This window comes from Capsicum annuum, chromosome 1 (assembly GCF_002878395.1).
Source record: "Capsicum annuum cultivar UCD-10X-F1 chromosome 1, UCD10Xv1.1, whole genome shotgun sequence".
NCBI classification, from domain to species: Eukaryota; Viridiplantae; Streptophyta; class Magnoliopsida; order Solanales; family Solanaceae; genus Capsicum; species Capsicum annuum.
Window position 1 is genome coordinate 108,586,264 of NC_061111.1, and position 15,230 is coordinate 108,601,493.

General features: G+C 30.6%; 1 protein-coding gene and 1 pseudogene across 1 annotated transcript; both read left to right on the forward strand.

The window, feature by feature from the left end:
• Window positions 1-7,194: 7,194 nt before the first annotated feature.
• LOC107856561 (60S ribosomal protein L6-like) lies at window positions 7,195-10,347 on the forward strand. Its single transcript, XM_016701574.1, has 3 exons — window positions 7,195-7,408; window positions 9,844-10,108; window positions 10,191-10,347. Exons 1-3 carry the CDS (start codon window positions 7,195-7,197, stop codon window positions 10,345-10,347), a joined length of 636 nt encoding a protein of 211 aa, XP_016557060.1.
• Window positions 10,348-12,526: 2,179 nt separating this feature from the next.
• Window positions 12,527-14,991, forward strand: LOC107855424 (annotated as a pseudogene).
• Window positions 14,992-15,230: the final 239 nt, after the last annotated feature.

A 15,230-nucleotide genomic window follows, 5' to 3' on the forward strand; every position in this document is an offset into this window, starting at 1 on the left:
GAGAAAGAAGATGTTTCTTCTGGACAATTAGAAATGAAAGTAAAAAAAAGAGGGACTAACATGGAGGTTAAAGGCAAAAGAGAACTTGCACCTAATGATGCTTTCTGTGATGTAATTTAATTTCTCTATTTATTTTTAACTTATTTTTCGGCGGTTAACCACAGTTGATTGACAAACAATATGATCGAAAGTAACTTTTCTTAAATTGGTTAAGCACCCGATGATTAAGATAGGTTAAACTTTTATATGCCTCGATGAATGACATTATTCAAATTTTTTTATCATGTTTATTTTAGTTGTTTATTTCAATTATGTGAAACTTTCATTGCCGTGATGAATGATAGTATTGACACCTTTTGATTGTGTTTATTTTAGTTATCTTTTTCGACTATGATGACTTTTTTTGTTTGTTTTTTTTAATATTGTTGTTGATTTATCTATTTTTTTGTTGTTTGATTGTTGCTCTATCTATTCTTATGTTGTTTTACTGTTGATTTACCCATTTTTTTGTTATTTGGTTGTTGTTCTATATATTTTTATGTTGTTTTGTTGTTGATTTATTTAATTTTTTGTTGTTTTATTGTTGGTTTATTCAGATTTTTATAATTTTATTGTTGTTTTTCCTTCTTCTTGGTTGTTTTGTTTAGTTTTTTGTTGTTTCATAAGATTTTTAAGATTTGTTGTTATTTGTTTTTGTGTTGTTGTTGTTGTTTTATTTTTTATTATTTTTTATTTAATTTTTTTGCTATTTTTTGCTTAATTTTTTTGTTGTGTTTTGCTTATTTTTTGCTAATTTTTGTTGTTTTATCAAATTTTTACAGTTTGTTGTTGTGTTGCTGCTGTTTTTTCAATTTATTTTACAATTTTTTGTTCAACTTTTTTACTGTCTTCTGCTCAATTTCTTTTGCTATTATTGAATTGTTCTGTTCAATATCAAAGCTTAGATAAAAAATATCTCATTTCTTACTGTGACTGTCTCACACCTAAAACATCCTATTTCATTGGTATATTTATAAATCAGCAACAAAGAGTATGTTGTCATGTACTTAAAAAATATGTAACTGTGTTATATTGCTCCAAAAAAAGCAAAGAAATTTCACATGTTATCCAAATAAATCAAGAATGAGGATGTGTGATCGATTTTCTCATGTCATGTAGTATTTTCTTCCACTGTGTGCATATAACAATGTCATGTTAAATAATTTTCAAGTATATCCCACTAGCAGATCTTTTTCTCACTTACTTATGGACTAAAATTATTTTCATATTAAATAATATAAAGAACTAGCCAATTCTCATCATGCGCTCAATTAACAAGCATTGCAAGAGCGATATTCTTTTCATAAATTACAGGTCCATCTAGTACAACTTGCTTTCGAGTTTTGAGACCTGTAAAGTTGAAGAACATCATTAATCATTTCTCCTAATCACGAGTTACAATAAAATCAGTTCATAAATAACAGGCTTCTTCAAAATCTAAAATGAAGAAGAACACACAGTAGAGTACAATTTAATTATTCTTTCTTAAGATAAATTAAAAAATCTTCTTTGTATATTTACACCATTATAAGTTGAGACACAAAAATTACTTTCCAACACTAGGCCTCTACATACTTTTGACATTCTTAGGGAGGATTTCATAGGAGGGAATGAAAAATATGTTCCAAAGTTAGAATTCTTTGTACCCATGAGATCATCTACTAAATATCAATACCCTTCTATAAATGAGGGTTATAAGAGAAAAGAGTCATCACATAGTTTATATTCTTTTCCGAATAATATGTAAGAAACGACATTACAATTGAACAAAAAAATTGATAATTTATATCCTTGCTGAAATTTATAATTATTGTCATATTGGAATTGAAAAAATTGATAGATTATCTAAATCAATATATGGACATGAATTTCAAAATCATCACATAATTAAAGTTTCCTAAGTTAAACATTACAGAATAAACGTAAAAAAAATTACACAGATCATACTAATTTCATTGTCCAAGATGTGATGAATCAAACAAAAAAATACAAGGACATAACTATCACAAGCCACATCTTAAAGAATTTCTCTTTAATTTTTGCATTTCACCATCCCGCAAAGGCTTATCGATGACAACTTTTTGATTATCGACAAAAACCTCCTCACACATGAAAACACTAATTTTTTCTTTATCTTCACAATTTTCTTCAATATCAGATGTCAAATACTTTTCAAGATAAGTCATCCTTGTTTTCAAAGCTTTCTTTTCACGATAAAGAATATCATTTCTCTCTTTAAATTGTGGATGTGATTGACAACTCTATAATAGAGTATATCATCAACCCATTTTCAAAAAGCACATTAATTTTATACAAAATATCAACTTGAAATCAATCATAGATTTAATAAAATTAATGAAATTATATAGTTTGTGTACATCAAACTTAGAACACTTATAAAAATGTCTTTCAGCATTTGTTGGAATATAAGTCGCAAAAATTTTAGTTGCAATCTAATATTAGAATCGACCTACTTGAGACACTCAAACCTTTACTCATTTTCTCAAACTAAATTTGAAATTGAAAAGAATCGACGGACTAAGAAAAATTATATTACGGAGGAGAGATAATGGAGAGAAAATCGACAGAGTAAGAAAGATCAAATCATGAAGGAGAGATGATGGAAAGGAAACTATGAAACAAATTAGGATTTTACAAGGATTAAAAGTAGTGAATCTTGGGTCGGATCTTAGGCTTGTTCAAATTGATAGATCAGGTGTTGTGTATAGATGAATTGGGTTGGTTTATACTTGTGATGTGATATTTATTTTGCTGATGTGGCAATTGAAATTTAAATAAAAAGAAAAAGGGGTCTTGAAAAATTTTAGCAAATCAACTAACGTTCAAAGGAGTATGTATGTGTCTAAACTTAAATAGTGAGGGCATCAGTGAGTTAAACTTGTAACGGAGGGTATATCTAAACCTTTTTGTAAAGTTTAGGGGTATATTTGATCCTTTTCACTATATTTTATATATTAACAATATGCTAAATTTAATATATAATGTTTTATAACATTTTTCAAATATAAATTATAACCTAGGTACTAGGCCACCAAAGACACCCTTCTTTGCGCCTTTTCCCTTTAATTAGCCTTTAGTTAATTATATTTAAAAATTAAAAATATATACAATAATAGATACTCTATAAAATAATACTGCAAAATTTATGCAAATACTCCCATTGAAAGTTTGAGATCAAATAATACGACAACAAGGTTTTTAAGTAAGTTACTTTTCATCCACAATGAAGAAGATATTGATATCAACTACGAAGACTTCATTGGACATCTATAATAAAGTTATTTGTGTTTTCAAGTTTTACTTCACGATGATGTCTTCATTTTTGTGTTGTTAAATGCTTCTTGCTAGTTAATTAACATATAGCAGAAGAATTGCATAACTACTAAAGATATTTTACCCTCTATGGATTTTATTTAGTTGATTCCTTTTAGTAATGAGGAAACATTTAATAATGGTGTATTTTGAGGTGAAACTTTAAACGTAAAGAAAATTAAAAATTAATTGAACTGTATTGATTCAAAGAAAAATTGAGATGATGGAATTTATTTTAAAAAGTCTATTTTTGATTATATAAAATAAAATAATTATAAAAGAAATACCATATAAATTTTAGAGAAAATACATAAAGTCCCTCCTGATGTTGTCCGACTTTTTCAAAAAGACACCTAAACTATACGTCCGACCTATTGCCCCATGAATCTTACTTAAATCGTTCTAAATACACTATGTTGACATAAATTCTGCCTCTGCGTGTAGACACGCACAACAGACGCGTGAAGGGTCAAAAGTTGACTTAAATTATCAATTAAAAGCTGCCACGTGTAATTTATTTGTCAAATAATTTTAAAATTTCTTCTTTTCCATTGACAGCTTTTTCTCCATCACCATAACTCAACAACAACATCAATTACAGCAATAACAACATCAGTTACAACAACAACAACAATATCATTATCAGCATAACTCTCTTTCTTCTCAATCCTCTCAATCATCAGCTTTCTATTCACTATTAACAAAAGCTTTTTGTACAAATTTATTTCTATTCTTCCTTGAGAATTAGACACATAATGAAGGTGAAGAACTTTATCTCAGCAAATCTTCATCTTCTTCCTTGGGAAGATCCATAAAATTTTTCTTGCTTCTTTCTTTATATTTTTTTTCTGTTCTTCTTTGTTGCTTTAAGATTTTTGTTCGATAAATTTCTTCTCTAATTTGTAATTAATGTGTGTTTTCTTATGAATTGAGCAGATTTATTAGAGAATTTTGATTAATTATTTTCGGTTAATAAGTGGTCAAACTTTATAGTTACTTTTATGGAGATTTTGATTTTTTTATTTTAATTTTTATTTGGGGATGGTTAGATGATAGACATAATGGATGTAAAGTTATAGTAACAATGGTGATGATAGCTATGCCAAAGCTAACCACGAACGAGGTTGAAGAAGAAGTATAATGGAGATTGATGAAGAAGAAGAAGGAGAAAAGATAAAGGAAAAGAAGTATAAAGAAATAAATATAAAAATAAATATTAGGATATTAAATAAGTGTGCCAAGTGGCAAGTATTTATTGGTGTGTGACTTACACTTTTTTTCTGCATCCGAAGTTGGCTGAAATATGAATATTTATATCACTTTTAAATTATTTCGTGGGGTAATAGGTCGAAAGTACAGTTTAGGTGTCCTTTTTAAAAAGTCGAACAACATCAAAGGGACTTTATGTATTTTTTCTAAATTTTATAAAATACAGAAAAGGGCCTAAAATGCTCTTCAACTATGAAAAACGGTGTAAAAATGTCCTATGTCTACCTATTGAGCCTAAAATGCCCTTCTTATCTACCTATTGGGCCTAAAATGCCCTTCTCACCTACCTATTGAGCCTAAAATGCTCTTTCCATCTACCTATTGGGCCTATTTTACCCTTTTATTTAGGCAAATTACATGAAAAGGTCATCCTTAAAACTTAATTACATAAAGAATAATATTTTTTCAATATTATTAAAATAATTTTTTATACATATAGCCATTTAAAAAAAACAGAAAAGATAATTATAATTTCTAATTTAATGTTATAACTAATTATCAATTCACCTTAATTTAAGATACATATTTTCAATATTCAAATTAAAAGTGGAAAAGATAATCCCTGCTTTCAAATCTCTCTCTCTTATATTCAAAATTTAAATATTTTAAAATAAATTAAGTACTTCATTATTTGCTTGTGTATGTTTCGTTTAATTTTTATGTATGTTAATCATCTAGTATTATTTCATTATTGTGTATTTTTAATTCTAATATAATAGGTTAACCATAATTTTTTATGAATAAATATTTATGAAATAAAAATTATTATGTTGGAGTACAGATATACCATGTATTTTTATTATGTAAATATAATTTACGCTAAAGTCAAATTATTATTATATTTTTGATATTCATGGTACATCTCATTATGCCGGAAGTACTTTTCTTGTTAAAAAATTATTTATTAAATATAAATATAAATTTTCAGTATTACATGGTATAAACTTTTTATATCTAAAATATACAATGTATGTTTATGGTATAAATATAATTTATAATGATATAGATATAATTTGTATGGTATAAATATATCATATATTTTTATGATATAAATATAATTTGTATAATATATAAATATACCATAAATTTTTATGATATAAATATATCATATATTTTTATGGAGGCAACGTGAAAGCAGGCAATAAAAATAAAAAATATAGAATTTTGATATAGTATATTAAAAAAATGAATGAACAAAGGCTTTCATAAAAATAGGAAATAAATAAGAAATATGAAAATTGAATATATAACTATTTTTCTATATATTAGAATCTGTTATAAAAATAAATATTTTATATGTCGACAACCAACTAATACGACTCTGTATATGTAATAATTTTTTAAAATGGCTATTTAGGTTTTTTTTATTTATCAGATCAATTTAGAATGACGAAAAATTGATATTGTGCACTATTTATTTAGTTGATATTAATAAAAATGATAGGGATTTTATGTAGTTTAATAAATATAAGTTGTAGTATTATATAATTTTTTTTTAAATAAAAATACAAAATAGCCCTAATAGATAGACGAAAAAGGCATTTTAGGTAGACAAAAGGATATTTTAGGCCCAATAGAGAGATGAAGGATATGTTTACACCATTTCATATTGCATTTTAGCCCTTTTCCGTATAAAATAACCGTATGAACTATAACATCCACACCTCTACCAATAGGAGGAAGAAAGAGAAAGAGAAACAAAGATAAAACGATAACGTTTGTAGTTTGATGAGTGTGTCTTCTAGTAAATGTGAATGCGGAGCCTAAATATGCCATCATATTTAAAAAGGAATCAATCTATGCCACTGATTTAAAAAGTTACAAAAATGAGTTGTTTGCACAAAATAAGTGCACAATATCCTTTTCCCATTTTGACACCGTTAAAATAGGATAGGGCACTATCCATTTTTTTTATGGATAGTGCACTAAATAAGTGCACTATCTATTTATTTTATGAATAGTGCACTAAAAAAAGTACATTATCAATTATTTTTTATATGCTGCACTTCTTTTGTGCATTATTCTCCTTTTTCTATAGTTTAGTGCATTTTTTAGTGCACTATTCATAAAGTAAATGGATAGTGTATTAAAAAAGTGCACTATCAATTATTTTGATATCTTGCACTTCTTTTGTGAGATGAAATTTTACGTATTTTATTATGAGATGAAATTTTAATTTTTTGGCAAAATGATCTTCTGGACCTCTGTACTATGTTGGTTTTGTAAGTTGGACACTTCTACTTACATGTTTGTCATCTAGACTCCTGAACTCACAAAAAAGCTATATTTTAATCCCTTTGACCGTTGACTTTGCCTATATGGCATTAAAATGCTGATTAGGATAAGGAGAGTGATTACACTCGCCTGAAGTGCGAGTGGGGTCAATTTTTGGTCAATTTTATATTAAACTAATTAAAAAAAGTTAAAAATAATATTAATATTGAGAAAAAAATAAAGAGGATTTTTTATTCACTTTCTCAAACTTACCCTTTGCATTTCACTTTCATTTTGTTCCCCTTTCACTCCAACATGCCCTTTGCACACTTCACAGCAATGGCTGCCAAGAAATTCCCTCGTAACCCTAACCTAATCAATGGAATCGGTAAATTCTTCCGTTCCAAAATGTACCACAAAAAGGATCTTTGGGTTATCAAGAAGAAAAAGGGCGGCAAATTCCCCAGCCACCCAAAATCCACCGCCATCGTTGCTCCGTCCTTTACCACCGGCATCAAACCACCAAAATTCTACCCAGCTGATGACGTGGAAAAATCCCTGTAACGCCCCAAGAACCTATCCCGAGACGTCACATGGTGCTCAAGACCACACGTGGCCTCAAGCTAACCCTCTAAACTTGTCATCACTTTCAGAACTCATTATAGCGAAATCATGCTAAGATAAAGAGGAATAACCATGTCACGAACATACTGAACACATGAAACAATACTGCCCTGTATAAACAAAATACTGAAATCTCTGTACACGCTGTAGTCTGACAAAGCTCTGCTACATAGGACTGAGGAACCATTGGGACAGATCCCCAACTGACTCGTACTGAACTGAAAGTAAACAACCATCTATTAACAAGACAAAACTAGAGACACAGGTCCTCGAACCATGAGGACTGACCAGCTGCAAAAGTGTAGAGGAAGGTACTCAAAAATCACTGTCGCTGCTGAGACTGAGCACCTGCACCTATATCACGAGGAAATATAGAATACAAAGGAGTATGGGGGTCAGTACTTGGGAATGTACTGAGTATGTGGGGGTGGATGCAGCATTTTAAATAATATCATAAATGTATAAGAAAATTATGCATGCTGACCATAATAATTCTCTTCGCTTGAATTATCTGAAACATTTTTCTCATAAATCAGCAGCAGTAATGCATGCTTCATAAATCTCGTAAATCATTTATCTCAACTCAAACTCTTTAACTCATGACTTAGAATGACCCGGTAACTCAAGAGACTTAAATCATTATGGACATGGGAGTTTCTTATAACCGACATAACTACTCCATGTGAGCCGCATAGAGTCCAACGTTTTGCCCTCCTAGGGAGAGAATCCCACATTGGCAGGGGTGTTGTACTCTTGCCAGGGAGTACAACCTCAATCTCAATATCACAATCTCATACTCGTTCTTTGGTCCACAATCATCAACATCAATCCTACGGTGGTACGTAGTTCCTGGGAAATACCATATTTCCCGCTCGGTGCTAAATACTCCTCCCAGACTCAGCTTAGAACGCATTAGGAAATCCACCTCAATCAATATCAACTCATTGGTCTATCATAAAGACCAAAACATAAATATATCTCATTTGTAAATCATAAACATCTTGTGGATTCCTAACTCAACTCAACACAATCTTTCTCGGTATCAAATACATTTGTTTATCAAATCATTTCAATATCAAAAACTTCATGGAAACATCATAAGACTCATTCTTGCCTCTCAATTTCACATATCAATATACATTCAATAGTCGAATTTCTCATGGAAAGGCATAACTCATGACACTTGTCTCAAATCATTCAAACATCATCAATTCGTAATAAAAATATTCAACACATGAAACTTGAATTAAATTGCTTAGAAATCATCAATACATAATGATAATATACGGCTCATGGAATAAATTCTCAATTTAAGAAACATGATAGTGAAATAATCAAAAATATCAAACTTATTCAACTCAAATCTCATAAATCATTAATAGAGAAATTTGGGTGTAAACCCACTTGCAATATCATGTAAATCAATAATAGAAAGTAAATATTTGGGCACAAGAACGAAAGGAGTGTTCTTGTTCAAACCTCACATAACTTGGATTTTGATTTTGAAGATGTAGACACTTGTTTGGAACTTTTCCTTAACACTTTTGAGCCAAGATCCTTGATGCCTTTGACTTGGGGAACTCAGTTTTTGAATCACTATGGAGGATTCTTGAATTTATTTGGAAGAAAAGTGGCTTTGGATCTTGGAAGAAACCCTAGGTTTCTAGATATTTCTTGGAAGATTAGAGAGAAAAGAGAGAAAAACGTTCTTCTCTTCTATACATACATATATATATATAGAGAGGGCTTAAAAGGAGCGGAAATGATCAAAATGCCCTTTTGAAAAGAGTTGAAAATTGCTAATCGGGGCCTGTGACGATCGACCTGACGATCCGCCAGAGGGACTGACGGTCCACCAAGTCGTCCGTCAATCGAACACCAAAACTAAAATGTTCTGCCTTGACGTGATGGCTGACCTGACGGTCCATCAGAAAAGTGACGGTCCACCAAGTCGTCCGTCACCTGAGGGCCAGAAATGAGACATTCTGTCTCGGTCTGACGGACACCTTGACGGTCCATCAACTTTGTGAAGGTCCACCACTTTGACCGTCACACGACATCCCAAAAGAGAGTTACTGCCTTATTTTGACGGGACACTTGACGGTCCACCAAGGACCCGACAGTCCACCAGGTCGACCGTCAAACCTGGGCGTTCTGATACCATTTAGTAAAATGGCCATAACTCCTTCGTCCGATGTCAGATTTTGATGAAATTGGTATCGATGGAAAGCTTATTCAATGCTCTACATGAAAAAAAGTAGGAATTAGATAAATACAACATGGTTTAAACATCAATCACTTTAGAAGTCATACATATCCATTCAAAAAGATAGATTTAGGCTTAAGGAATGATCGGGGTATTACAATCCCTCATCAACGAACATAAACCAAAACCCACAAAATTGAGAGTCAGTATTACACCTGGTACTGGTTTGATTATTCTAGCTGGGAGATTTAAGGAAAAAAGAGTTGTGTTCTTAAAACAACTTGTAGGTTCTGGACTGTTACTTGTTAGTGGGTCGTTTAAGGTTAATTGGGTTCCACTAAGGAGAGTTAATCAAGCTTATGTTATTGCTACTTCAACGAAAGTGAATGTTAGTGGAGTTAAGATTGACAAGATTCAACGGAAGTTTATGCTATTTCTTGTCTTTGTTGTGGTTGATATTGTCGTTGTTGTTCATTGTCAAAAAAAAAAGTTGTTGCTCCTGAAGAGGGTTTTTGCTGGTTGATATTGTTATTGCTGTTCATTGTCAAAAAAAAAAATTATATATCCGTGAAGAGGGTCTTTACTTTGCTATGGTTGATATTGTTGTTGTTCATCATAGAAAAGAAAATATTGTTATTGTTCCCGAAGAGGGTCTTTGCTGATTGAGATTATTGTTGTTGTTGTTCATTGTAAAAAAAAAACATATATATATATATATATATATATATATATATATATATATATATATCCTTGAAGAGGTCTTTGTTGTGGTTGATATTGTTGTTTGTTGTTCATTTTCAAAAAAAAAAAATTGTTCTTGATTTACTTTTTTATTTTTTTTATTCATTTTATCAATTTAAATTTTTCATTTTATTTAGGATTAATTTTGTAACTTTTACAAATTGTTGAAGATATTTAAATAAAAATTGAAAATTCATTATGTTTGTGTAATGTGAATTTATAGTTAAAACTTTAAATTTATAATTGAAAATTTAATTTAAATTAAAAATTTATTGTATTTGTGTATTAGAATTTCTACAATTTATAAAAAAAATTATTTAATTAAATTTATTTTAATATTTAATTTCCTGTGTAGCATTTTAAAAATAACATAAAATTTAATGTAATACTTAAAAATGACTTGGCGGCTGATGTGACAGCTGATGTGGCAGACGTGGTAGACGTGTAAGCTGACATGGTAGCTGATGTGGCGAGAGTGTGTTACACTCACCGAAACGGTGTTTAAAATGTTGTTTTTTAGTGGGTTCAGGGGTCTAGATGACAAATATGTAAGTAGAAGTGTCCAACTTACAAAACCGACATAGTACAGCGGTTCATCAAACCTTTTTGTCATTTTTTTATAATATCAAATTGTAACATAACGTACAATGTAAAAAGTTACGTATTTGTATGTCAATGAATGGTGTAATTTTTTGTGAGATGAAATTTTACGTATTTTATTTTGAGATGAAAGTTTAATATTTTTATAACACCAAATTACAACATAACGTACAATGTAAAAATTTACATATCTTCTTCGTCAGTTTCAGGAACTATGTTGAATTCATGTTGTGTTGGCTCAACTAAACTCAATTGGTTTATACAACAATATGACATTCCAAAATTTAATGTTTGGGGTAAATGTTTTTGAAGGCCTATTCATTCGTTAACAATTGGATATACTGGATAGGTAGAATCTCGATGTAGTCTCTGATTTTTAAGTACTTTTCAGTGCTCATTTTCATCTACTCCTTGAAAGATAAGATCATCTAATGCATGAAAAAACTCTAATGTTTTTTCCATTTCTGATATTTCCTTATTCAAGTGTTCAATAACTTGTGCATCATTCCTGAATTTACATATCTGAAATATCGCGGACTGTGCCTGTAGAATAGTTAAACTATGCCATCGACATAACACCTCATAATCACACATTTTAGAATATAGTTGAGTCTGCTGAAGTGTTTCTCTCCAAATAATAAAATCATCAGTTTTAGAGGAGTATGTTTCTCTGACAATGATGTGTCCAGCAATTTGTAAATCATAATAAATAGAAATAGGTTTATTTTCTAAGGGACAAATTCGGTCATACCATTTTTTTCCTGGATAAATCTGTATAACACCCAAATACTTTTGTAGGATTTTTTGAAATTCTCTCATTTTTTATTTTTCTAATATCAAATCAACTTTTATTGAAGTTTGGCGTAATACGTTATTTGTAATGAGTTATAAGATTATTTCAAAATAAAATACGTAAAATTTCATCTCACAAAAAATTACACCATTCATTGACATACAAATACGTAACTTTTTACATTGTACGTTATGTTGCAATTTGGTATCATAAAAAAAATAAAATTTAATCTCACAATAAAATACGTAAAATTTTATCTCACTAAAGAAGTGTAAGATATTAAAATAATTGATAGTACACCTTTTTAATGCACTATCCATTTATTTTATGAATAGTGCACTAAAAAAAATGCACTAAACTATATGAAAAAAGAAATAATGCACAAAAAAATGCAATATATTAAAAATAATTGATAGTGTACTTTTTAGTGCACTATCCATAATAAAATAAATAGATAATACATTTATTTAATGTATTATTCATTAAAAAAAATGAATAGTGCACTATTCATTAAAAAATAGATAGTAAACTAATAAGTGTACTATTCGTATTATTTAGTGCAATATTCTATTTTAATGGTGTCAAGATGAAAAAAAAGTATATTATGTATTTATTTTGTGTAAACAGTCAATTTTTATAATTTTTTAAATCAGTAACATAAGTTGATACTTTTTAAAAATGGTGGCATAATTAGGTTCGCACTTGTTAAATGTCCGATCGATAAAATCTCTCAGTAGTTTCAATCCTCTCAGAAACAATAGAGAGAGAGTGGCGAGACGAGAGAGAGAATCCATTTCTCTTCTGATCTCTCTTCTCCCAATCATACCATTTTCCATACAAGTAAGTTTCTGAACATCCTCAAATAAATTATGCAGTTCTTTCTTTCTTTCTTTCATTTGTTTTCTTTTTTTTTTTTGTGAAACTACAATCTGAAATTGTGCCATTTTTCTACTTTTGCCCCATTGTCTGCTCATGATATATTTTTCAAATTGTACTTTGAATTAACCTTTTATACACCAGTTCTTATCTCGAAATTGCTGTTTGCATGGATATTATAACATACGATCTTTCGTAGGAAAATTTATGTAAGAATGTCGTGATTGATGGCGTACCAATTGATTCTCTTAGTATGGCGGAATTGAAGATTTCTAGTTATGTTTTTTAATGTATTTTAAATCGCCAATCTATCCCAAATCGTCTACTTCATTTAAACCTGCAGATGACTGTGATCTGCGAATCTGGATTTAAATGGGGGTAGAGTGGTTTCACTAATGAGTGGAACAATAAAGTGCAACTTTTATTTGCTGCTTATTTGAGAGACCTTCACTGATGAGTAATGAGGAGCGTAAACATAATCCAGCTCTTAGTTTTATGCATAATTGCTTGTGATTTTTGAATTTTGCTATCATCTTAAAGATGGTATACCGTATATTCATGACAATAAGTTTTTAAGATTGTACCTACCAAGAGGCTTGCTCCTGAAGGTCAGGTTCATCTTAGTATTATATACAAATACATGCCAAGCTTTAAACTCGAGTAATTGCAGGCAATAGCGATTTTTAAGTTGCCTCTTATATGTGGAGATCTATCTCGAATGCCATCACAAGCTTTGGACAGAAGAAGGAATGTGGTGAGCCCAATCAACCTTGTTACGAATTCTTAGATGATGCCTATTCTAATTCCAGCAGTGAGGAAGAAGGGCTTGAATGTCCAATATGCTGGGAATCTTTTAACATTGTCGAGAACATCCCCTATGTCTTGTGGTGTGGTCACACGCTTTGCAAGCACTGTCTGTTGGGGCTTAAATCAGCGTCGTAGAAGTTCTCCACCCAACAGGTCCAGATTCCATTATTCATTTCCTGCCCATGGTGCAATATGCTGACATTCCGGTTCGCATTCAACGGGAATCTCAAATTTCCTAGCAAGAATTTCTTCCTCCTCTGGATGGTGGAAGGCAGAAATGGTGACCGGGTGAAGTCTCCATCTGGCATATGTAGGGATCATCAACAAGATTGGTACATCCGGTGCACTTCAGTTATGGGGAGCAATACCTCTGTCATGAATTCCAGGAGGGTACATGGTCTAGGATCTCCAGGGTCGAGCACCAGTAGTCATAACTATACTAGTGGTACGCCTGCATCGCAGAGGGTTCACTCTTCTCTTCACAAGTCCCTTGATCTCTTTATCCGCGTTACATCCAAGTTTCCGTTAGTTATCGTGCTTCTTCTCCTTGTTATGTTTGCAATACCTTCCTGTGCAGCCGTCCTAGCGCTCTACTTACTGATCACAATTCTCTTTGGACTTCCATCTTTCCTAGTGTTGTACTTTGCCTATCCTGCTTTAGAGTGGCTGATCAAAGAGATCACAGCTTGAGAAATGTTTCTTCTCTTTCATTTTGTTTGAGAGATTCTCTTTCTAAATTTCTTACTGTGATCTTACTTCTCATATGGATGGTGTAAATTGTTGTTTCATGAGGGGTCCAAGACCTTAAGATTTTGTAGTCTCAATATGCAGTGACTATTGGACTAATAATGTCAGTTCACACATCCATCCATTCACATATTCTTTTCTGAGTTGGTGTTCAAAAGCACATCTGAATTATAGTTTCATATCCAACTATTAGTTGTTCCCGATGTACCATATTGCCCCTCGAACTATTACCATCTATTGATTAAAACAATCTTGAAGCTGATTAGGCTAACTATAATTGGAGTGTGAAACTTGCAAAAAAAAATGATAGTTCAAGTTATCTCTTCTTTTTCTTACCAAAATTGGTATACACCCTTAAGAAGCTAGCTTGGTGGTTACTTTTAGATTTTTTTATTTTTTATTTTTAAATTAGATTTAGGGAGACATGATTTGAAGAATTTACCTCAATAAGAAAACATGGTTTCTCCATCATGTTCATTTATACAACAAATTAGAAGAATTTGGCTCAATAAGAAAACATGATTTCTCCATCATGTTCTTTTATACAGCAAATTATACCATTTCATAATGTGGTTTGAGCTTATTGTGATCATCTCCTAGGAGTGAAACATTTTTTTCCTGGCAGATCTTCTTCATCAATAGACAAGACTTGGAAAATTTGAAAAAGAAAATCAAGTGTTTGTTTTACATTTTAGTTCGTTATTCCAACTTCGATTTGAAATAAATGACACTTTCATTTTTAACACACGAAAAAGTAAACATGTTCGTTGTTTTTACACACAATAAACAAGAATGTAATGTTTATATCCATGCATAGGTCGGTTCGGTTTGATTTTATATATTATCGGTTCGGTTTATCAGTTTTCAATTTTTAAATATGTTAAACCAATAACCAAATCAGTAAGATAATTTTTATCGGTTTTCGATTTATCGGTTTTTAATCCTTAACGGTTCGGTTTTCGGTTTAATCGATAAGAAAAT

Excerpts from the sequence above, each read along its gene's own strand:
- LOC107856561 (XM_016701574.1), top strand. The coding sequence starts at position 7,195 with ATGGCTGCCAAGAAATTCCCTCGTAACCCTAACCTAATCAATGGAATC. Across the intron at positions 7,409-9,843 it reads CCCAGCTGATGACGTGGAAA|AATCCCTCATCAACGAACAT; the intron begins AATCCCTGTAAC and ends TCGGGGTATTAC. Across the intron at positions 10,109-10,190 it reads ATTGACAAGATTCAACGGAA|AGGGTTTTTGCTGGTTGATA; the intron begins GTTTATGCTATT and ends TTGCTCCTGAAG.